General features: G+C 36.9%; 1 protein-coding gene and 1 pseudogene across 1 annotated transcript; both read right to left on the minus strand.

Annotated features, from left to right (window-relative positions):
• Window positions 1,104-3,127, minus strand: LOC109850420 (annotated as a pseudogene).
• LOC109850213 (renalase) lies at window positions 15,199-24,420 on the minus strand. The gene is made up of 9 exons (XM_020420175.1): window positions 24,247-24,420; window positions 24,042-24,141; window positions 21,808-21,991; window positions 20,251-20,323; window positions 19,990-20,169; window positions 18,817-18,914; window positions 18,011-18,108; window positions 17,716-17,889; window positions 15,199-15,612 (listed from the first exon to the last, which is right to left on the minus strand). The coding sequence occupies exons 1-9, from the start codon at window positions 24,287-24,289 to the stop codon at window positions 15,438-15,440; spliced, it is 1,125 nt and encodes a 374-aa protein (XP_020275764.1). The 5' UTR covers window positions 24,290-24,420; the 3' UTR covers window positions 15,199-15,437.

Consider the following 24,628-nt stretch of genomic DNA (forward strand, 5'->3'; position numbering starts at 1 on the left):
AACAAATCCCCCGTAAGGTCACGCGGCTAAATTGCAGCCAATTCTAAATGTCAATGCTGAATAGGCCTATTTATCACCGAATTTGTGAGTTTTTAAGGTAGAGTATCATCGACGTCAGCTTTTAGGCTAAAGTGCTAAAGTGATATTAGTTTTAGGTATATATGGTATTTAGTCTATGATAATTGAATGTTTTACTTATCACTGGTGTATTATTTTGGTGGCTTAAGTTAGTCTATTATTAATAGTATCCAACATAATGATACTATTAACTCAAATCTAAACTTTTGATTCCAAAATTGAAAATTCAAACCGTCAGATGTGTACTACAAAAGAACTACCTAAAAAGAAAATTTTCAAGGGATTTCGTCATGTTTTACTCATGGATCATCAAAATCAAAACTTCATCAAGTTACTTAATTTTTTCGTCTCCTTGATGCATGATCCAAAACACGTCATCATTTGAGTTTTTGTTTCAAATTAGTTTAAATGTAATAGATCACATCGAAGTATTTATATTTTCAATTTGGAATTGATATTATCAATATGTTGGATATATTTAGTATTGGTAGTATCTATCCAGCATTTTATCTTCCTAGTTAGGGATAAAAAAATTAAATGTGTGTTCATAACAAAAGCGGTCGTGTTATGGTAGAATCAACGATGAGGACACCACTGAGAAAACTTCCAACGGAGATTATTTACGGCATTAAATGTGTGTTCAAAAGATATCAACCATTGAATCAATGCTCTGATCATAAAGTCCAATGATCTAATGATTGATATCCTTTAGGCGCATAGTTTATGTCATAGACCATTTTTACTGGATACTTTCTTTCTCAACACGGGTATTGTTTAGTATAAATTGTTCTTGATCAATGTACCCTATATATAGTCAACTAGTATTTAGAACTTCACAAAAAACATTTTCACATAATAAATAAAAAATAAAAAGACAGGAAAATCCCCAGTTTTATCCCGGACAGGTGTAGTACCTGTCTCCACGCTCTCTCCTCATCGCACCCTCCAAGATTCTAGCTCTGCAGAAAAACTGTTAAAAACACAGACACTCGCAATTCACGTGAATCACAGTCACAGCCAATCAATGATCAATTAAAAGAGATTAATTAATTAAATTAACCACAACAAAGCTCCAGTTAAGTGCTGCATCTACACGGTCAACTCTCTACCCTTCCTCTCTACATTAATTAAGTCGCCGACGGTCGAGATTAAATCTAAGGCGATGTGGACGAGGTCCCATTTGAAGAGCTGGTGAATGTGGTAGAGATCGTAGCCGAAGACGATCTCGGTGTCGTCGCAGCTTGCTTGATGAAGACCGTAGGCGTCGAGCTCGACTTCCTTCGTTGTTGTTCTTTGATTAGTTGCCCGGCGAATGCCTCGAGCTTATCGGCATTGCTCAGTTCCGAGATCTTCTTGCCGTGGAACAGTACGGACTCGATGTTGCGATGAGAGAGCATGTTCTCTGCATTTGCCTGAAAATGGATAAACGTTTTAAAAGGGTGCCTTTTTTGTAATTTGATAAATTTGTTAATTTACCCCCCACAAAGTGTAGATTTTTGTTAATGTACCCCAAAATCGATCACATTAAGTCAAACTACCTCAAAATCTTAGATTGTAGAGCTAGTAATTAAATTGGCGAATATTTAAATTTGGTGATTTTTTTTTTTTACAAATTTAGTTAATTTGGTAGGTAAATTATTTAAGAAAAAAACAAAATCAAGAGAATGTGTACCTGGATACGGATGTAATTGCTCGTCCTGTGGCCACCAAATGCCATCGCGACCGCTTGATCCACCTGAGATGGGATCCATTCGGCAGTGAGAAACTATGTGATTTAATTACGGAAATGCCACCGAACCATGAGATCCAGTGGCATCCCGGTAAATTACTGCAAATAAAATCCGGGAGGCAGAGAGTTAACAGTGTCCGTACCAAGTCAGCGGCAGCGTTTCCCGCGATCTTCAGCATCTCCGCCCTTGACGGCGTTGTCCTCAACTCCGTTGGCAAACGGAAACTCCTGCTTGTTATTGAGCACGTGCGTGATCGCCGCCGAGGTCGGGTTCGCCATCGCCACTCCTCCGCCGACGGCCACGATCGACGTCTTTCCGTCGACCGACCTCATCCCCACCGCCCGATCCGCACACGTGGCGCTGCAGACCCCGCTGATCTTGAAGTCGTAGCCGTCCGTCTCCATCGCGTCGGCTCTCGAGAAAACGAACGGCGCTCCCGTCTTCAGATCGTAGCACGGTACTAACACAGGCTTCAATGTATCTCTCAGCGTCGAGAACGGCGCTCCCGTCTTCAGATCGTAGCACGGTACTAACACAGGCTTCAATGTATCTCTCAGCGTCGAATCTTTAAATAGACGGCGGAATATTCCGTCACTTTTATGACGGAATATTCCTCCAAAGATTCCTTTTTTGCTCGGGGTTGAAATTCCCCGGCGATTCTTGGCGAGGAAGCGGAGAGCCTCGTCGGCGGAGAAGAGGGGCCTGCCGTCGGGGCCTCTCGTGAAGAGCATTGCCGCAAGGACGCCGCCCGCGCCGGAACCGGCGGCGACGTCGAAGAAGTCGGCGAATGCGAAGCGTTCGTGATCCCCGGAACTAGATCGGAGGGAGATTCGACGACGGAAGGGCGGCGCAGGCGAGGACGTCGTCGATGGAGAGGATGCGGACCTTGCCGGTGTCGGTGACGTTGAAATCAGGGTTTTTGACCGGAGTTGAAGGGAGAGAGTCGCCGTAGAGGAACTTATTCTCGAGGATGGAGAAGATCTCGTAGCTCAGCTTGTCCATCTCGATCGAGTCCATTAATGCTGCCATTGGAATAGCTCGAGCTCGAATTTTATCGCCGAATTTTTCGGCTCCGACAAAATGAAAGAAGAAGATGATGAGGAGTCTTTCGTTCTACTTTACTTTAATATAGGAGGGATCACCGGCGCATGTTAGCAGAAAATTAGGGGCGTATCCTAGTTGGAAATATTGTCCTGCCGTTGGATTAGTAGTCGACGGTGGGTATTTTGGAGAGAGTTTTGGGAGGAGAGACTAGGGACACGTGTACTAAAATTTTGTACGATGGCAGATGATCTGTTATAGCTGGACGGCTGAGATTTCACCTGGGAGGAAATGTCGGATGAGAAGCGACAGGGGGAGAAATAGCGCCGGAACCACCGAATTGATAATTACCGGATCCGGCCACGTGGCGTCACGCCTCTCTGTATAGAGCCGGAGCCACCGAAATTCTCACATTATTTTTTCTTCTATTTTTATTATTTTCCTCCTTTAAAATAACAATTCAAAGATTTCAGTTGGTTTAAGTGGTGAGCCTGGTAGAAAATGGGTTAATCGCACCTAGACTCTATGCACTAAAGCATTGTGCCGCTATCTTCCTTGAAGTTTTGACATTCGCAAACTACCATAAAATTGGACATCACTAGAGAGTTGCAGCATATAAACCTACTAGTGTGCACCCCGTGCTTTGCATGGTCTTTTTTTTTTATTTCCGTTACGGTAATTCTGTATTCAAATACAGTTTTTGTAAGTACTACAGTAATATTTTTTTAAATGTTACGGTATCCCGCCTGAGCTACAGTAGTAATGTTACAGTAATAATTTACTGTAGTTTTTATTGTAGTATGAATAATAAATATTGGATCCTACCATTATTATAGAGGAATATATATAATATCACACTATGCCTTTCTTCATTGTTTGTTTCATCTCCATTAGAAACCTTGCTAGGAATAGCTTAACATTCAACGTAGAGGACATAAGAGATTTATTTGTCAATATTATATATAAAAATAAAATAAATAACATAATGTGATAGTAAATGACATATGAACAACTATAATCTTGTATAATAGCAATGGGTTAAAGTCATAGTTGTATGGAACCCGATTTGTTCTGGCTCACGAGACTCTTACAGGAGTGTGGTAAGCTTATATGGTACGGTAGAGCAGGGGTCGGAGGTAAGTAGAAGAGGGTGGTGTCACGTGACACCATCCTCCCAAATGAGAAAACTGAAAAAGCATAGTTACTTATGACTACAAGTGACACCATTAAGAGAAATAAGTGAATCATTCGCTTTTATTAACTCAAGTGTTGCAGAGAAATTGATTGAGACAAAAAAAGAACTTATTAATGCAGCTTCAATAATACCAATTATCACACCTTCAGTGGAAAAATTATTTTCTGCAATAAAGTTTTTTAAAGAATCATCCGCCTACTGCAATGAAAATTTGAAGAATCATCGGCTTAATTGGATGGAAAATCAATAGATAAATGACAACTAGGTAACGACCATTATAATGGATGTACTTAGTAGTATTTAGAATGAGGCTATTATGCTACTAATTCAAAACAAGAGGACACTTAGGGTCAATTGCAATTATATTTAGTAAATATACTTTTTATTTCTCATTAGAGTTGTAATTATATTAATTGTGCGAGAAAAATAAGTAATATGTTTTGTATGTATATATATTGTGACACCACATGCAACTGTAAATTTCTGGCTCCGCCACTGCATTAGGAAACGTGATACGTGTTGGGTTTGGTTCCTAAATGTAGGAATTGGAGGTTTTTCAATAGTCAAATTTAAAAAATATGCTAGTTGATTTTAGTAATGGTAAAAGAACGTTGAGAATTATATTGCAATTAAAGTATGCACATACTTTATTTGCTTAATTTTTAAATTTTTTTTGTTGTTTATTCTATTGAAAAATACTTATTATTTGTCAAAATTTTAATTGGTTTGAATTCTAACTGGGTCATTAGAGTTGATGAATTGGGTTGTGTTCTGCCATGAATCGGGGGCGATTGAACTCGGATCACAGTTCGCTATAGTGTCCCACATTCCTGAGTTCTATGGTTATAATACATCAAAAATTTTGAAAGTCCTCTTCACTATTTGATAAAATTGTTTGTGGCTGACAACTAGCTTCAAATATGTAAAATTATGTGTGTGGTTGTTTAATGGATTGGTCACATGTCCACAGATTATGGAGGTTAAAAAGTCTACACAAAATCAAGACTATCATATTTCCCAATTATAAATAATATTTTTTTTTTTTTGAAAGAAAAACAAGGGGTATACCCTGTTCATTAATAAAACCAAAAGTATTATTACAAAAGAGGGATACGAAATGTATCCATGGATTGGTAGATAGAAAACTTAATTTCTCTTAACTATTGATGTATAACCTTCTTCTCCCAAACATCCATGAAGATGAAGAGAGGGCCTTGCCGTCATTCATCGTTGACATCGATATAAGGGAGAACCAAAGCCGGCCATACATTTGGAGAAAAGAAATTAAATTATCTATAGACCAATTTAAAAACAAAACATATTACCAGAAGTTGATATATACAAACAGAACAATATTAACACACACTGTTCTAACCACTGCTGCGTGCAATTGGCTTCTCCTCTAAAGCTTTTGCTAACTGAAGTGCTGCAGTCTTACTACCTGAACCTGCCCAATCATGAAGAGCCAAAATCGAATTGTTAATAATAGATTGAGCTGAGAAAGGTTTATGTTCAAAGATAAACTTATTCCTTGAAGACCATATGAACCAACAAACTGATGAAAAGACAGTGCGCCATATAATTCCATCCAGACCACGCAAAGCTGTAACAGATATCAGAAGTTCATCTATAGATGATGGCCAACTGAATGGTAAGAAATGATCACGAAAATGTTGCCAAACCTCTTTAGCTGTGTCACATGAGAAGAATATATGATTCTTAGATTCAGAATGCATATCACATAGAACACAATTTGGATCTCCTTGCCAACCTTTTTTAATGAGGTTGTCTTTAGTATGTAAACGGTTCAGTGATAGAAGCCAAGTGAAGATCTGAATTTTGCTAGGCAAAATTGGATTCCATGTTGTTTTGTAGAAAGCATACTTGATTCCTCTAAAACATAAGAAATCATAGAAAGATTTAACAGTGAAAGAACCACTTGAAGATAGAGTCCATCGAGGAATGTCCAACTGATTTGAAATACACTGCTGATTAATGAGATTCAACATATCAAGTTTTTCTTTATGAGAGACAGGAGAGATGCTTCTTTTCAACAAAGGTTGCCAGTGCCATAAATTATTTTGATAGTATCCTTGACTTTTAATGGAGACATTATTGGAGAAAACTAAACTGTATAGAGATGGGTATAAACTTGATAGACTATTGAAACCAGTCCATTTGTCCTCCCAAAATCTGATTTTGTCTCCAGATCCAAGAGACCAAGAAATAAGATTCTGGAAGACTTCCTTGTTTGAGATGATGTCATTCCAGAAGAGAGAGTTACAGACACTTGGGTGTACTAATTGTAAGAAAGCAGATTTTCTGATGTAGAGTTGATGAAGGAGAGCTCCAATAAAAGACTCATTATCAAAACATTTCCAAATCCATTTGGACAGAAGGGACATATTGAAAATTTTGAGGTTCTTCACACCCAAACCTCCTTCTGATTTACTCAAACAAACTTTTTCCCAATTTACCAAACATTTGAAAGGTTTAGATTCCCTTTTGCCTGTCCAAAGAAAATTCTTCCTAATTTTGTCAATTTCTTTGATCAACCATCCTGGTAGCTTGTAAAAAGACATATAATATAAAGGAATGGATGAAAGGCATGAATTCAATAAGACTAATTTTCCTCCCACAGATAAACAGTTACTCTTCCAAGAAGCAAGCTTACGATGCAAATTATCCAGCAAAGGTTGCCAGTCTGATTTAGATAATTTACCTCCTTTCAAAGGCAAGCCTAGATACTTGATAGGGAATTTGTCTAATTTACAATTAAGATATGAAGCAAGAGAATCACCTCTGCTTTGAATATTCCCAAAGTAAATCAGAGAAGATTTTGAAAAATTAATGCCCAGTCCAGAGATATCTTCAAAGATATATAAGATTGTCTTAAGAACAGATATATCTTTTGTAGAACTTTTAACAAAAATAAGAGTGTCATCCGCAAATTGTAAGGTTCTAATAAGATTTAGAGGCTCCTTAATTTGCAGACTAGATAAGGATCCTTCTTCCACATTGCACATAATCATTTTACTCAAGACATCAACTGATATGTTAAACAACAAAGGAGATAGTGGATCTCCTTGTTTAAGGCCTCTTTTGCATTTAAAGAATCTGGATGGGGATCCATTGACCATGACTGCACAATTTGAAGAAGAAATAATGTGATAAATCCAAGAACACCATTTATCTCCAAAGCCTCTAGCTTTTAGCAAATTGATAAGGAAACACCAACTGATGGAGTCAAAAGCTTTAGCAAAGTCAATCTTTAACATGGCCACTTCTTTTTTCCTTTTTGAACAAAGATGAATCATTTCATTAGCAACTAATATTGAATCAAGAGTGGATTTGCCTACTTGAAAGGCAGATTGAGTTGGAGAGACAAGATCTTTCAGGAAAGGTGATAGTCTCATGGCTAAAATCTTAGAAAAGATTTTAAAAACACAGTTAATCAAGCTAATTGGCCTGAAGTCCTTAACAGTTGGACAGGTCTTTGACTTTGGGATGAGAGTTATAAGAACCTTATTCACTCTTTGAAGAGAGGGATGAAGGATTCTGGCCAAAAAAATTTATTAGTTCAACAAGATCATCTTTGATAATATCCCAGAATTTTTGGTAGAAAAGAATAGAAAAGCCATCTGGACCAGGAGCTTTGTTAGGATTCATACTGAAGACAGCTTGTTTAACTTCTGTTTCTGAAAAGGAATCTTCAAGAGATGAAAGGTTTTGAATTGGCTCAGGATATAAGGTAGACCAGTTGATAGACATATGACTCTCATGTTCCTGACCAAAGAGTTGAAGATAATAATCATGAAAAGCCTTAGATATAGATTTCATATCTGAAATTTCTGAGCCATGATGATGAATAGAAACTATGTGATTAGCTTTCTTATGGAGAGAAGCTATTTTATGAAAATAAGATGTATTGGCATCTCCCTCTTTTAGCCATTGAATTCGTGATCGTTGTGACCAATAAGATTCTTCCTCTTTCATAATAGAAAAGAAAAGAGATTGATAATGCTTCCTATCAGATATTTCTGATGGTGATAAGGATCTCTGTTCTTCAATTAGATCCAATGAGTTAATTTTAGATAACAAGGAAGTTTTTCTGGAAGATAAGGATCCATAGACATTTTTTCTCCACCACTTAATTCTTCTCTTTAAAAGTTTTAGCTTCTTGATGAAAATATCCGAAGGGTTCCCCTGACAATGAAAGGATTTCCAAGAGTCTTTAATGAAAGGAGCAAAAGTCTGATTATGAAACCAGCTTTTTTCAAATCTAAATAAAGGTGAATTAGGTTTTATTCCACCAGTATCTAGAATTAAAGGACAGTGGTCAGAGCCTACAAACGGTGGAGAAAATTGAAGACTAAGAGGATGAACTCTATCCCATTCTGCACAAATTAGAAATCTATCCAGTCTAGCCATAGCAGAAATATGACGTTTGTTGGACCAAGTGAAAGATCGACCAGACAAAGGAAGATCAATAAGAGCTGTGGAAGAAACAAAATTCCTGAAAGAGACAATATCCCTAAGAGATCCCATTCTGCCATTTCTTTCTTCTGAATATAAGGTAGCATTAAAATCACCACAAACAACCCATGGTCCTGTAAAAATCTGACGCAAACGAGATAGCTCCCACCAACAAACTTCCTTGTCATCTCTATCAATAGGAGCATATACAGAAGAGATAGTAAAAGACCAAGCTGTGGATGTATGAGTCAAGGATATAGACACTGAGAAAATACCAACATATGAATTAAAGATGTTGAAGGAATTTGACCAACCAACAAGAACACCACCTCTGGAATCAGAAGAATCTAAGATACACCAATGCTGAATTCTATTTCCTCCCAATGAACGAAGAATTCTAGCAGATGGTCTAGAGAGCTTAGACTCTTGAATACAGATAATGTCGATGGAGTGACGAAAAATAAACTCCTTAACCAAAAATCTCTTGTTAGGGTCATTTAGACCTCTCACATTCCATGATGCAATTTTCATTAATAACAAAATTTTAGAAAAAACTCCTGTCTCAAACTGACAGAGCATCTAACTACCTGGTGTTGACCTGACCACTTCTTTGCCTTTCAAAATTTCTATTGCCTCCTCATTTAAATTAACCCCACAATTAACTGCAATTTCCTCAATAGCAGTGTTACTCATGGAATTTAAAGGCAATTGAACAGAGGAAGATGAAGATATAGTACGTTTCGTACCTTTTTTAGCAATTTTCGAACCAGATTTGGAAGAGGAGATGTGTTTTAGGAAGCCCCTGTGCTTACGGCTGATAGTTGGCCTCCTTGATGATCTAACAGATGTTGAAGAAGCTTGCTTCTGAGAAAAACCAGGAGGAGCTGATGATGATAGTTGAACAGCTGGCGTATCATGAGAAGCTTGCGGGAAATTAGACTCGGATGAATTTGAATTTGATTTAGCTTGATTCCCGCCAAAAACTTTATCCCATGTATCTTTCTCCAAAAAGACTGTTTGACCTTTCCATGAATGTTTGACTAAATCAATGGGAAAATCCCTCAAAGTATCAGGAAAAGATCTTGAGCTGGCACCCGAAGATAACGCCTGAAGATCAGCTTTTTTAGTAGTATCCAAATCTGTTGATTTTTGATATTCCTGAATAATTGGTAACGGATTTTCACCCTGGAATTCCTCCGCAATTAAATCATTATTCAAAATATCGTCAATTACATTTTTACCCTTTTCTGTTAATTGCCCAGTACCGCTGATGTGAACCTGATTTTTTTCCGATGAACTTTTGGCCGGAGACTTAGAAGGAGCTTCTTCTTGAGGAGTAATCTGACCAAGCCAATGAGAATCAATAACATAATCTCCTTGCATCTCCATAGCAGACTTATTACCAATCACATCTGACCCAAATTGACCAATACCAATTGGCTGAATCTCTAAGATCACCTCTCTAGTGAAAGAGTCTATCTGAGATGTATATGAACAGATGATATTTTTTGGAATACATTCTGCAGATTTAACCTTAACAAGCACTCGAACATCTTGTCCATTGATCTTATCTTTAAGATTCTTGCAACCTCTCACCAATTCTCCAAAAGAACCAATAATTTTCTCAACAGTATCAAGAGACCAGAAATGAAAGGGCAATTTTTTGATCTTAATCCATTGAAAAAAATAAGAGTTCACAATTTTCATACCCATGTTTTCTGTCCAAGGCGCAAAACTTCCCTTAAAAACTTCAAAATCCAAAATTTTTTCATCAACAGCCTCAGACATTTGGAACATGGAGGGAAATTCAACAAGGTAATGGTTATCATGGATTGGAATAACTTTACCTTTCCACAACTGCCAGTTAAAAAGCCATGAAAGCTTGATTTTAATCAATTCCAGCGAAGGATTACCGTCAGATATAGTGAGGATAGCGAACACAGCAAGCACCTTTGCATTGTTGCAGATTGAGTCAGAATCTGACAGATCGACCTTCTTCTCTAGAGGTCGAAGATGAGATCTACACTGCTTGGCAATATGACCTTCTTCATGGCATTTGAAGCAGATAAAAGCTCCTTTTGGGCAAAATCTGACTGAATGACGATCATCTCCACAATTAAAGCAACGCCTAGGTTCCTTCTGATCTTTATAATCCGACGGAAAAGGATGATTGAGAAGTTTACTATCCATCTTTTTAAAATGACGCTTACGTTGAACCAAAGTCCAACCTTGATCAGGATCGGAATGAGGTTTAACAAGCCCTATTTCCTTTTGCATAGAACTGAAAGATGAAAAAATTGGGGGAGACTTTTGATTGGCGCTCTGAGGCGGTTGGATTGTGAAAAGGGAGTTGAACGGACGGGGGAAAGGGTGGTGACGTGGCTTATGCATGCTGACGGATGGTGGCGCATGGGGAAGGGAAGAAGAACGGCCTTGAACAAGTTTTGAAATGACATAACCCTTGTGGCCATCATGAATCACCTGACGACGAGGAGAAGAACCGAGAATACCCTGCTGAGATGAAGAAATTACCTGAATGCCTTTGGAATTCCCAAATGAAGCTGGTTTTCTGATCTCGCCGCCACCAAAAATGTTTTCGCCGCCGCCTCTCTTCGCTCCAAACTCCATCTCAAAAAAAATGCCCTACATGCAACATGCAAATAATATTGAACATATGGAACATATGGAAACTAACCTTTGACCAAAACCAACCGGACAACATGCAAATAGGTGATCCTTGCATGACTACGTTGGATCTCTGCTCTACACTTTTTTTTTTGGTTTGTAATTGACAAACTTTCCATTTATATGGATTGACTCCATAAAAATTATGACTGTTTAATAAATAAATGTATTTGTCTATTAACTGCATACATACATTGTACGTGTCCCGTGATTCGTGATTGCACAACAACGCACCACAATTTACTTTTTAAATTTGTCGCGCGCTAATCATTGCGATGGACTAAGTCTCTCTTCATTAAACTTGATGGAGCTCTTCAAGTCCTAGTTTCTCCTCATTGTTTCACACATAATCTTGTTGCTCAAAAGATGAAGAGTTGTTGCACGACAAAGCCTATATAAAAAAAAACATTTATATGAATGCTTAGCAATAACAACCACTTTATTCCTTCAAGATTTTCTCTAGGATACGTGTACTTTTATTATCTAATTTCATTTAATTATAATTAGATATAGGCATGTTTTCTTGTCTTTTTTTCAAGCGTCTCGTCTCTTTAAGCTTGGTCTCGTTTCTTAATGGGCCAGCGCAAGGTTGTGCTTTATGTTTATCACGTTATTTAAATGGTCACCTAATTGTAGTTTTTGTCGTGGGTTGGTGTTTGTTTAAACCCATCTCATGATGTTTCCTTCCGTCCCACCTAGAGGCAATAATGATTTTAAGTTTACTGGAAAATGATTGAAATAAACTACTCTTTCAAGCTAAGATTGGAATAAGTACAAAGTTTGCACACTTGAAAAGGCTTGGGCACTACATTCGTTTAAATAATTTGCAATCTAATGTAGATCCTAAATGTTTGGAACTATCATCTCACTTGTTAACTTCACACTTCCTATGCTATGATCAAAGGCATCATTGTCTATTATTGTACACAAATGATCTTATGTTTCAGTAAGACTTGTGTTTGTTAGCTTACATTCCGTATTTATCTTGCGCGAGAGAGGCTCAATGACAATAGGTATGCATAAGAAAATTGAAATCTCACCACTATTTTAAAAGATAACTACTATTTCTTGGGCACGCTATGCGTCAATACATAATTCAACCTTTAATTTAAAAAACGATGAGAAGTTGAAGGAATGGATGAGTAAGTGGGGTATTAAAGATAGATAGTAGTGGTTGATAGGGACAGATACAGAGAACATGAGACGAATGATGTTAAAATGATAGCCTTATAAGTTTTCTAAGTTTACCGTTTTCACGATCCTTAAACTATGCGTAAATTATGAATATATTTTATAGAATTATTTAAATTCGTAACTCATAGGGATAGAACAGCAAAAAAGGACTTTTTTTAAAAAAATAATAGTAATATTTGAAAGATAATATTCTTAAAGTTTTAAAAGTATCTTACTCAAAGAAAGGAAAAGGACATTTGTGGCTTTCCCCCCTAAATGGGCTAAACCACGACTGTAATAAACTACATACTGGCCCCTTGGCCACAATGACTCTTCCTTCATTTCGCTTCCACAACTCCCCAAGCAAAAGGTGCTCAGATCAAAGATTGGAAAGTGCCATTTGCTAAGAATAGATGGGGATATTTGTTATTGGCATAATTGTCTCTCTCAATAACATCTTTTTTCTAGGATTGAAGTGTATACATAAGAAAAGGAAATAATTAATCCCTCTATACAACAATAAATTTGAGATAGATTAAAGTGTAACTAGAACCTCAAATTCCCGCTCATGAAGTTGGATCCGGATTCTCTCCTAATGAGAGGGTTCCTAATATCTCCTAACGAGATATTGGCCTTTGATTTATCAATCAAAGGCTAAGATCTCCTCATGCACAAAAGTAGGGGGAGATAAGGATAAGATCTTGGTCTTTGATTGATAAATCAAAGGCCAAGATCTTCGAGTTAAAGCTAAGTGCGGTTGATATGAGAATCATGACTTATGTACCTATTTTCTGAAACGAATATAGATCTTATCAGAGTACCCCATTCGTGAGAAGGAGCGTTTCTACGCTGTACAAAAGAAAGAACATGAATACAGTTTTGAGGTTTTAACTGCTTATAGCCTGACCCAGCTTTTTGCTTTGCTACACATGATGACGTGATAAGATTTGTATTTCTTTTGATACATGCATGGTTGTTATGGATTATTTATTTATTTATTATAAATAACAAATTTGCGTCTAGGCTAGTTTGTGATGGGTGCAAAATTGTCTATCCCAAGGGTTTACATGTGTTTGGGCTAAACCCTAATTGCTAAGCTCTATACCATAGTCTATAGATTAACTTAATGGATTGCGAGCCCCAAGCAAGCCCAAGTACAACAAAACAGCATCAGTTCAAAAAAAAAAGTACAACAAAACAGCTCAAAGCACATATTTTTGATAGATATGTATATATGTGTATGTGGATCCAAAAAGTTCATCACAAATCTCTACAAGCACAATGTATAAATTTATTATTAAAATATCTCTCTCCTCCACGCCTATAAAATCAACTTTTGTACTATATCAACTTTTGAGACCATGTCATTTTAAATCGCTATCCAATTGATTCTCTCAATTATAACACACAATTTTGGCCCACAGACCACAATGCACTTTATTTAGAAGCGCAGCATGTTTGAAGGATTTCAAGATTGATGAAATTTTCAGAATTAAAGTAATTTATACGTTATATAATATTTGGAGATAAATCAATAATTCATAATCTTAAAGCTAAAATTCTACAATAAGGAAAGATATTCACATTCTTTCTCTATAGCATATCGTCCCGTGCAATCAATTAATAATGCATACATGTGTAACAGATATATTAATGTGCTAAAGAAATTATCAAACCGAGTTCTCATTAGAAACTTAAAATTTATCCTAACAAGGTTGATCCATTCGATCATGAGGATCTAATTAATAGATTAATTATTACAAGAGGTACACAATAATTTATTTTAAATAAGTATCACCAACGTTTATCCTTTATTTTTTTGCATCAAATATGATTTTTAATATTCTTTATTCTTCGCATTTCTCCTTTTTTTCTTTCTTTATTAGTTACTTTTTTGGGTATTACTTTATTATTAGTTATTAGTTTTTTAATGGTGGCAACTGTTGGCGGCTTGGTAATTTAAGTTTTCAAATTACAGAACCTTCCATCATCATCGTGCTTCCAAAAGTCTTTCCTCTATTTTTTTCCCCCTTTTTTGGCTTTTAGTGAATAAAGAATATAAATGTACTTCTTGTATCGTAAATTTAAATTCAAGAGGAAAAGTTCTATGAATAGCTGAATAATACGCAAGTAGGCTCGGGCCAAAAGAGGCTTAGGTGGTCCATTCTCTTGAGAATGTGGTCCAGTCTATGTTTGTGAACCTCCCATCTTCTTTCTTTTGAAAACGGAAGCATGAGCCTCAAGATTTATATTTAAAACAAAAGGAGGGAAAAAAAGAAAAAGAAAAAAAAAAGAAGAAAAACAAGAAGAAGTGGCATCTTATTCTACATTCAATTGTGTATTGAAGAAGCAAATCCTTATGCTGCCTGGTCATTGTTCAACTACGTGGTAGGTATAACAACAATAGGAATTAGATTTCTTCCAGAAAATATTATTTCCACATTTATCACATGGGTTGAAAAAAACATGCTTAAAAATGGATATACGCGTGAATAAATAATAAATGATATCTAAGAAAAGCCAAAAAGGAAAAAGGGTCTAGTTACGTGAGTGGACATCATAAGCAGATGTGTAGCCTTCACATACTATTTGTAAAGAGTTTTGGAATTTTTTTATATTGTTTTAAATCCATTTCGTTTTGAAAAGAAAAACCAGGGCTCACTCATCTAACCATATAATATTTAATATTATTCCTATACATCAAAGAGTTAAAAGCTTGGCTTGTTTTTGAAGTTTAGTATCGACAAAGGACAAAACTAGTAGGAACAATACGTGACATTAACTTTAAAAATCAATGCTGACAGCCATACAAACACTGTATGATCTTCTGTAGGGGCCCTTCGTATGTATTCCTTCTGTTCTCACTGTGCCTGCATGGGCTACATCAAAACGGGCTTACCTTGTCCAGAGATACAAAGTTGGGCCACAATAAAATGCACGTGAAAGCCCACCTTCAATCAGAAACCAGACACCGTATAGACACAAACAAGTACATAACTTGATACACAAAACAGTATATTCAAATGCTGATTACACAATGCAAACAAGTAAATGCACAATCACAAGGAGCTCATACTTCCAAGAAACTTAGATGCTGCTCTCATGCCGCTAAGTATCGCGCCTTCAACGTTGGGGCTCGCACAAAAATCGCCACAAATCGCTAACTTCTTCGTCTCGTCCCACAAGCAATTATCGTCTCCGCCTATAGCTGCAGCAACAGGAAAAGCACTTCCCCTGCATTTTTTTTTTCATAAAAAAACAAAACAAAATGATAAATAATTTAACAAGGTTAAGGTTGCTTCAAGGTTTAGAATATACATAATATGCCGCAGGAATTTTGCTAACCAAAATGATAGCATGGATGAGTTTTCTATGTGATGTAACACCTGTTCCACTACTTCCACTTAATGCATGTTGATCCCGTAAGAAAATGTGTTCAAGTAGGAATTAAAGATAATAACAAGTAGTACATAATTCAATGATCTGATCAGATAATAAACGAAATATTAGTATGGTTCAAGTGTAAATTGCATGATCCACCTGAATAGACAATGAAATTGCACATATGTTTTTATTAAGAGTAATTGCAGATAACCCCCTAGTCTATAACTTAATATTTCTATTAGCTATCGTCGCCCCTGAATTGATATTGTGAGAAGGATAAATTGCAGATAATCCTTCTTTCCTGCAAAAACTGAGGGGGTGATAAATGATAATAAATGAGTTGAGGGGTGATAAGTGCAAATAAAGGTATAGATGAGGGGGATTGTAGAATTTACGCTCATAAAATTTAACATTGAGCCCCCCTCCAGTCAAGTGTAACATAAAATGGCAAAAGACCGGGAGATAATGACATAACATCCTATTCCTAAAAGCAAATATTACGCACATGGAGGTTTCCTGCCCATAAGTCATTCCTGAATCAAGATATTGACATTCTGGAAAAATATCATTCCTACTGCAGATAGTTTCTGAAGGAGCACGTGCTCTGTTGTGGGCTTGGGAGACAGAAGTTTATTTCTGGCTTTGCGCAAGGGTGAATGAGTTTACTTTAGCCTCTTCTTATCCTGAGCCAGTGAGCCTTTTAATCTAGCATCCTCTCCTTATGCAGCTGTGCATTCTCAGGAAGTTTATGCAGTTGAAAGATGGAGATGGTATATTCAGTTTTCTAGACAACACACAGGGCCTTTGGTTTTTCAATACTTAGAGCTTATTAGTTTACTCCAACAGATGAATATTGATGCTGCTATGATGATACGTATGGAGACGGGAGAAATCTGGCAAGTTTTCTGCCAGGGCATATTATAACTTTCTTATTGATGGTGGTCTCATATTTCAGTGGAAAGATATAAGGAATATTGTTGCTCCATTGAAGGTGAAGGCATTGATATGGCTATCTTTTCTTGGTAAACTGAGTACAAAGGATATTTTGTTGAAGAAGGGAGGTCAGGTGGATCCAATTTGTGTCCTGTGTGGTAATGATAGTGAATCCCACATGCATTTAATTCTGAAATGTTATTTTGTTCAATCCTTACCGGCATTCTTTGTGTTACGAATTTCATATAAGCCTTCCTCAGTCTCATCTGTGTGATCCGATTTGCCTATGGGTGAACTAGAGACCAAATGCATTATAGGGATAGAGAGGAGGGGGGAAAAAAGAAAGAAGGCATGTGATGCTCATTTTTGTGCTCTTTTTTTTTTCTTCCAGGTATTGACAATGATCCTTCTGACATTGCTAGCCAATGCTCATGTTTTTTGTTATAAATATCTCGAAAATGCTCATTTTTTGTGCTCTTATTTGGTGTATTTGGGAAGAAAGGAATGCTGGGATCTTTTTGCACCAATGTAAACATTCTCTAGAGGTGTGGGGAAGAGTTACTTATTTTCCTTCCTTTCAGCTAGGATGTTCTGCTTCAATGCATGCGCGATATATTGACGCCAGTTCTTCTTCAGCTGTGCCATGGGGAGGGAGACTTTTCATGGTGGCTCCTGCGTCTGTTCAGAGAACAGGATATGGTGGTGGGACTGCTAGGTCAATCGTGATCGAATGAAGCATGAGAGATTTCCAGCATCACTTTATTTTGTGAGCTTAAAGATGTTTTCTGTATTTCTTTTGTGTGATGTCTGATATACTGTGAGAGGGAGCTTTATATTGTGAATGTACATATAATACACGGCTTATAGATTACACCTTTGTTGGTTGGGGTGTGATCTTTATATGCAACAACCATTTAGGGGTAATGGTAATGTATGGGGTTTCATTTTGGAACCCATGACTTCTAACTTAGAGCAGAACAAAGAAATCTAACATAAGTATAGCAGGGGAGAATAAACTACCATCTGTGAGCTTTCATAAAGAATGGCTGAGGAATATTTAGTCCAGAAGCCAGAAATTCCTGGAACAATTCTTGAGCCACCTTTGCCAATGTCTCATTTGAAAGTTTTCGAAGCCCAGTTCTTGCTATCACACTAGCAGCATATTCTGCTGTTGAGTGCAGCACCCAACACTCACTGAACATAAAACAAGGATAAATATTTGATATTCATGACAAAAAAGAAATACTTTCTTATGAAAAAAAACAAAACAAAAACCAAACGGGACAGTCAACGGTTAATGAGATGCACTGCCTACCTATTAGGTGGAATATGATTGCGGCCTGGCTTACTACTGTCACAGAAAGCCCAGCTTAAAACCTCTGAGCTCTTGAAAGAAAATCCTTTCACAGGTATCTAAAATATAAGGGGGCCCAAAAAAAAAAAGATAGAGAGAGAAAATATCACTCAGAATTGAATCTGATATGGAACAAAATAAGCACAATCTTATCTATATACAGCATAAGTGGAAAGTGTAAAGAATACAAAGCAACTTCAAGGGAGGCAAACATTGAAAAGCTAAGATATAGAACAAGCAACTAATGAAGAAACAGAACTCCCCTGAATTGCAAAGAGTATTCTTAAACATGAACGTGTTTACTTTTTTCAGCACACAAACTTTAATTAGCAATAGATTGTAAAAATGCCAGTAATGAGAAAACAGTAACAGTATGCAGCAAACCTAAACTTCTATAACCAGTACATCGTAAAAATACCAAAAATAATAAATTGTATCTCACGGGGAGAGCTACACCGTGAAGGAGTAATAAGCAATTAAATATTACAATCGGAATCTCGATCACACATCATCCATCATCTGAGAAGTCACTGATAATGAGATTTTCATATAGTGTACATTTCATATAACCAAGCAAATTATGTGATATGAAATCCATCTAACTAGCTATACCATAATTCAACTAAAAGTATGTTCACTTGATGACTAAATAACAGCATGTGCAGAACACTAACAACAGGCACCTCACTTGCCATTCAAATAACAACAAAACTATATAGAAGAGACAGTATACAAATCGACAATCGACAAGCACCAAAATTTCTTACCGATGATAAAGGTTCTGAAAAGGCCAGCATTACAACAAAGCATGAACGAACAGGGATATCCTGCATCATTACTGCCAATTCTGGGGATAATGAAATATCTGGAATGCCAACATCAAGTAAAATAAATTACGATGCTCAATAAAGGTTTTTTCGATACTAGTCCCTTAAATCTTCCATATTTTGAAACTATTCCCTCAAATCACTGAAATTACTGATAAGTCCCTCAATTCTTAAGTTATTCGAAATTGCCTCTCAAATCATTGAAATTGCTATTACAACGCCAATTCATAAGTTATTTTGAAATTCCTCTAATCAAGAGCAGAAGTAGCAATTAGAGGGAAATTAATCTCTCAAATCATCGAAATTTGTATTAGATCCCATTTGCATAAGTAGTTTCAAATTAATCTATTTAATTGCTAATTCTCCCATTGATTTGAGGGACTAATTTCAAAATAACTTAAGAACTGAGGGACCTAATAGCAATTTCAATCTCAGTGACTAATTTCAAAATATGTAAGATCTAATGGACTAATATTGAAAAACCCCATAAATAAAAAATAACATCATAATCAATGTTCAAATGGTCTTCAGCACCATGATACAGAAAACAGAAAAGGAAACAACAGAACCACGTTAATAAATGGATAAAGGAAGCAGTACATAAAAATACGCTTTTCTCTTCAATTTTATTTTGTACAGTAGTACTATAGTAGTATTGCATATACTCTTTCCTCTAATCTTGATGTATAAATAAAGATTTTCATTATTCTCGTCTCTTCAGAGACTTCATGTCAAACTGGAAGAATTTCCTTAACGTCCTCCCCAAAGTGACAAACTCCTGGTTTCAATCAAGTAGATAAGTAGAAATAAGACAAGAACCGGGACTATATGGTAAGTAGCCTACATATACTCCATTCCTCCAGAATCTGATAGCCTAAGTTTTTTGTCAAAGTGGTCCCAAACTAAGTCTGAGTACTGATCTTCTAGAGGTCCTGGGTCCAAACCTCGTCCAAAGCAATTTATATTAGCCTATTTGTTCTCCCTTTTCAGCATCTGTCATCTTCCCAACGACATGACACTTATGCATTTTTATTAGCTTCCTAGATGCCCATTAAACTAAGCTTTTAGGTTATTTTAACAAACATACAACAGAGAAAATAATAGGAAACAAACCAAGAGGTGGTAGTCTTCCCGTTAACCCTGTAAATCTTGGTGATGATATGTTCTTGTCTGTTGCCACAATACCATCAAACTGACCCAAAACTTGTCCATCCAAACCACTCAACAACCATAAACCCCGGTCCTGCAGCATATCCACTTTAGCAACAATTGTCCCAAATTTAGCTTCCACTCCTAAAAGAGAGGAAAGATGCAAGGTTGATATCAAATGCTGATAAACCAACAAGATTTAAAGAAATTAGATTCCAGACTCACCAGGTTCATAGCACAGAGCTTTACATATTGCATTCATGCCAGGAACACCCACATATTTTTTACTTGTGCCTTCCTGAAATTATCAATTAAACTGATTTATGTTACAATGTAACAATAGGAGTTGCTTACATGCATGCTTAGAGAAAAAAACATAATTATGCTTCCAGGTTGCATTATGAACCTATAGTGACAAGTCACTGCAATTTGTAATTAAAGTCAACAACCTGAGAGCAAAAATTTTGTAGACAAACTACCTGTGAAGATAATTTGCTTGCAATCATGTTCCACTTGGCAATGAAATTCAATTGTTGACAACAAAGTTAAATTTTACCCATGGTTTCACAGTACAAAAAGAGAATGGGAGAATATGATATACGCTAGAATTAAAAAAACTCATTCTCTTGGTTCCAACAATTTTCTTTGAAATAAAACATTGTTTCCAAAATAAAATTGTTTTCCATATAATAGCAAGCATACATCAGTATCTCACTAAGCTATGAATGCAATAATTAAACCAAGGATGTTTCTACATTTGATTTCTTACAATTTCATGTCACTTTATTCGATCAAAAGAAGTCACTTTATATAGTAAATTGACAAATTTGACGCAAATGTGGAGGGTCCTATCAGAAGGTCAGCTGTTATCAGCTAGTGTGTTGTGCATGGTTTTTTGGCATGTAATTTTTTGCCACGTAATTTTTTGCCACGTAATTTTTTGCCACAAATTGGCATCAAACCCCAAACAGTTTGTGTTGATGACCATCAATTCTAGAAATTTAGGAAATTCATTTTATAGATCTTCCTTAACTGACTCCTGTTCCGTAGGAAATGCCAGTTTGATGGGGAAGGATGACGACGATGACTTAGTGACTTACTCACCTTTTCACATGTACACATGCATGATCATATACTAATTTATGAAGTTATATCATGCTACCACAAGAGTTGTGTTAAACTTTTTGAAGTAGGCGTATAGGATTCATGGATTTTCCTAATAGACAAGACAATTTACATCATTAATATCTAAAAAATGGCTAATATCATGTATATTTAGTGGTCATCATGTTGCAACAGATCTATTTTCCTTTCCACAACAAATCATTGTAAGAGGCTGTTGTGTTTAATCATCATGTCCAACATCCTCCTTGATTTCAGGCAATTGTCCAAAAATACATGCTACAAAATGCAAAGAATAGTTTTCACATGTTTTTTAAAAATCCCTGGTAAGATACTAAAATCAACGACACACAAGTGAAGTATCCGTATAAAAAAACACTCTATCCTGATAACTAACAATGAAGACTTGCCATTTATCTCGTTATCGTGTACCTCCTATAGTACATTTTTTCTGTCTCATAATGCATCCCTTATAACTAGCTTAATTTCATCAACATCGAGAACAAATTTCATGATACTAGTTATTCTCACATATATGCATATTCATTCAATGAAATCACGTACAACTCAAAAAATGTAATCAGCAAAAAATTCGTAAAAACCCCAAGTAAATAGAAATCAAAGCCACACCAATTTGGAACAAGAGATTCAAACTCTAACCTTTTTGAAATCAAGAAACTTTGCAGTTGATCGATCGAAACACCCAAACTTTTCCTTCCACTCAGCAACCAGTCCTCGAGATTCCCATGAGCTGACGACACTCATCACCTCATCACTATGTTCCACACTGAAATAGGGAGCTCCATGATCGAATAAGAGCTCCTTCCCATCTTCAGTGGTTTCTCTAGGGGTTCAAACATAAAAACCTTGTTGGGATTCTCTCCAAATCTCATAAATGCAGAGTGCTTGAGGTGTTGACTAGGTAGATTGAAAGACTAGTCAACATTGGAGAATGTGAAGGATAGAAGTTTGAAGGGTGCATACTTTAGATTGCTCTCGGAAATTGCAAGAGTATTAATTGGTCATTGAAAATAGTTAAGGAGAAAGGCTATGAAAAGGGTGTGTGTTATTGTTGAGAAAACCATCCTCTAGATGAGAAAGAGGATCCTCTTAGAACTCTTGGGTGATCAGTGTTCTTGGGTTCTTTGAGTGACATGGTGTGATGATGGCCTCTTAGAGCTCTTGAGTGATTGGTGTTCTTGGGTTCCTTGAGAGATATGAGATGTGCGAGGGGTTTCAAGTTTGTCCGTGCAAAACTTATATCATTGGTATTGATTGTATCGGTTCGTATCATAGTGGATGTAGGCATGTTTGGCCAAACTACGTAAAAAACCCTTTGTGCTGTGATCGTGTTTGTGCTCGTTATGCATGATGCTTGTTTGTGTGCTCGATAATCCCCAACAGTGGCATCAGAGCTAAGGTTGTCAAGAGTATGATGGACCATACTATAGAGAGGAGTTCGTCAAGAATGGTGGAAGGGTCATCTGTAAAGCCGTTGCACAAAGTTGAAGGTCAAAAATATTGTTGAAAGAAGTGATTGTAATCTCGGGAGTGATAGAATCTCTTGGATGCAAATTTGTGTGTGTGATGGCCCTAAGGAGATGGCAAACAAGGTAGTGAAAGATCCAAGGTGTGCAGCGGTGGGCGGAAATGCATGCAAGGCAGAGAATGGTGAGTGGGGCAGTGGATGACGATGCAACGATGGCTCTCATTGAAGAGAGAGCATGTGCAATGATCGAAAGATGTGACAAAGACTAACTAGCTGCGGATGGTGGAGGTAAGCCCTGAAGGCGTCAACGATGATTGTTAACAGAAGCAATCGCTAGGTCTGCTCACTGGCACTTACAGAGGAGCGGCAATTGATAAAGACATGATAACTGACAGCGGTGCGTGATCAATGTTGGTGGCAGCCGATCACATTGAGGTGTTGAAGATTTGGTTTAAGGGAGGAATTGTTAGGATTCTCTCCAAATCTCATAAATGCGGAGTGCTTGAGGTGTTGACTAGAAGATTCAATGACTGGTCAATATTGGAGAATGCAAAGGATGGAAGTTTGAAGGGTGCATGTATGAGAAGCTTGAAGATTGCACTTGGAAATTGCAAGATTATTAATTGTTTGTTGAAAATAATAAAGGAGAAATACTATAAAAAGGATGTGTTATTGTTGAGAAAGTTATCCTCCAGATGAGAGGGATGATCATCTTAGAACTCTTGAGTGATCGTTGTTCTTAGGTTCTTTGGGTGACGTGGTGTGAGTGATCGATGCTCTCAGCTTCCTTAAGATGTAAGATGTGCAAGGGTTTTAAGTTCTGCACGAAGTTTGCCCGTGTAGAACTTTTATCATTTGTGTTGATTGTATTGGTTCGTGAAGATAGTGGATTTTCCTATTGAGGGAACCGTGGATGTAGGCATGTTTGGTTGAACCACATGAAAAACTATTTGTGCTGTGATCGTGATCGCGCTCCTTATGCACGATGCTTGTTTGTGTGCTCCATAATCCCCAAAAAATTTAAATTAAAATTTGAAATAAATAAAGGGTTATTTGCACTTGGATGCTCTAAAGTTTACCTCGCTGCTAACTTTAATACCCAAATCTCTTCTTTTTGCCCAAAAAATACCCCAAGATTCAACAAAGTTTAACTTTGATACCCCATACTTTACACATTTAAATTTCGTTAAAGTTTGGTGTATCAAAGTTAATTTTTGGTTAAAGCTGGGGTACCAAAGCTAAATCTTGTTGAAACTTGGGGTATTTTTTCGAGCAAAAAAAAATCTGAGTATCAAGGTTATTTTTTTGGGCAAAAAAAAACTTGAGGATATCAAAGTTAAAAATGGAGTGAATTTTAGGGTAGCTAAGTGCAAACAATAATAAAGTTTGAGGGTAAAATAGCAACCTTCTTTGAGACATTCGCCCTCCGGGTCCTCTCCCAGATTCAAACACAGTCACCGAAACCCCTCCTCGGGCAAGAATTGAAGCGCATACTGCTCCTGAAACTGCACATAATTTTGCCAAAAAATGGAAAATATCAAAAAAAGGGGAAATATTTCCATTTTTGTCCCTTCCAATAAAAGAAAGCCTAGAAAAATCCTTGCGCTTACTTCCACTGCCGATAACGGCGACGCTCGAAGGGTTTCTGATCATGGCGACGGCGGGGGGAAGGGAAGAGATCCTGTGAACGAGGAGATGCCGCCATTTGTCTTTGAGAGTGGTGAGATTTTGACACTGTTACCAGGCGGTGACGTTACCGCCTTTACCGGTGCCGGGTGGTGTTAATGACGATCTGGGTTTTGTTCCATATTAGTGCCTTTCATCTTTATTATTTTGAAATTCGTCCCTCAAATCATCAAAATTGCTTTGTTATAAATAGGGGTGCAAACGGTTTGCACATGGCCTACAAATAGGGGTGCTAAACTGTATCCGTATCCGAGAAAATATCTGTAACCGTATCCGTTAGGATACGAATATGGTTACTCAAATCTA

This window comes from Asparagus officinalis, chromosome 7, assembly GCF_001876935.1.
Source record: "Asparagus officinalis chromosome 7, Aspof.V1, whole genome shotgun sequence".
NCBI lineage: Eukaryota > Viridiplantae > Streptophyta > Magnoliopsida > Asparagales > Asparagaceae > Asparagus > Asparagus officinalis.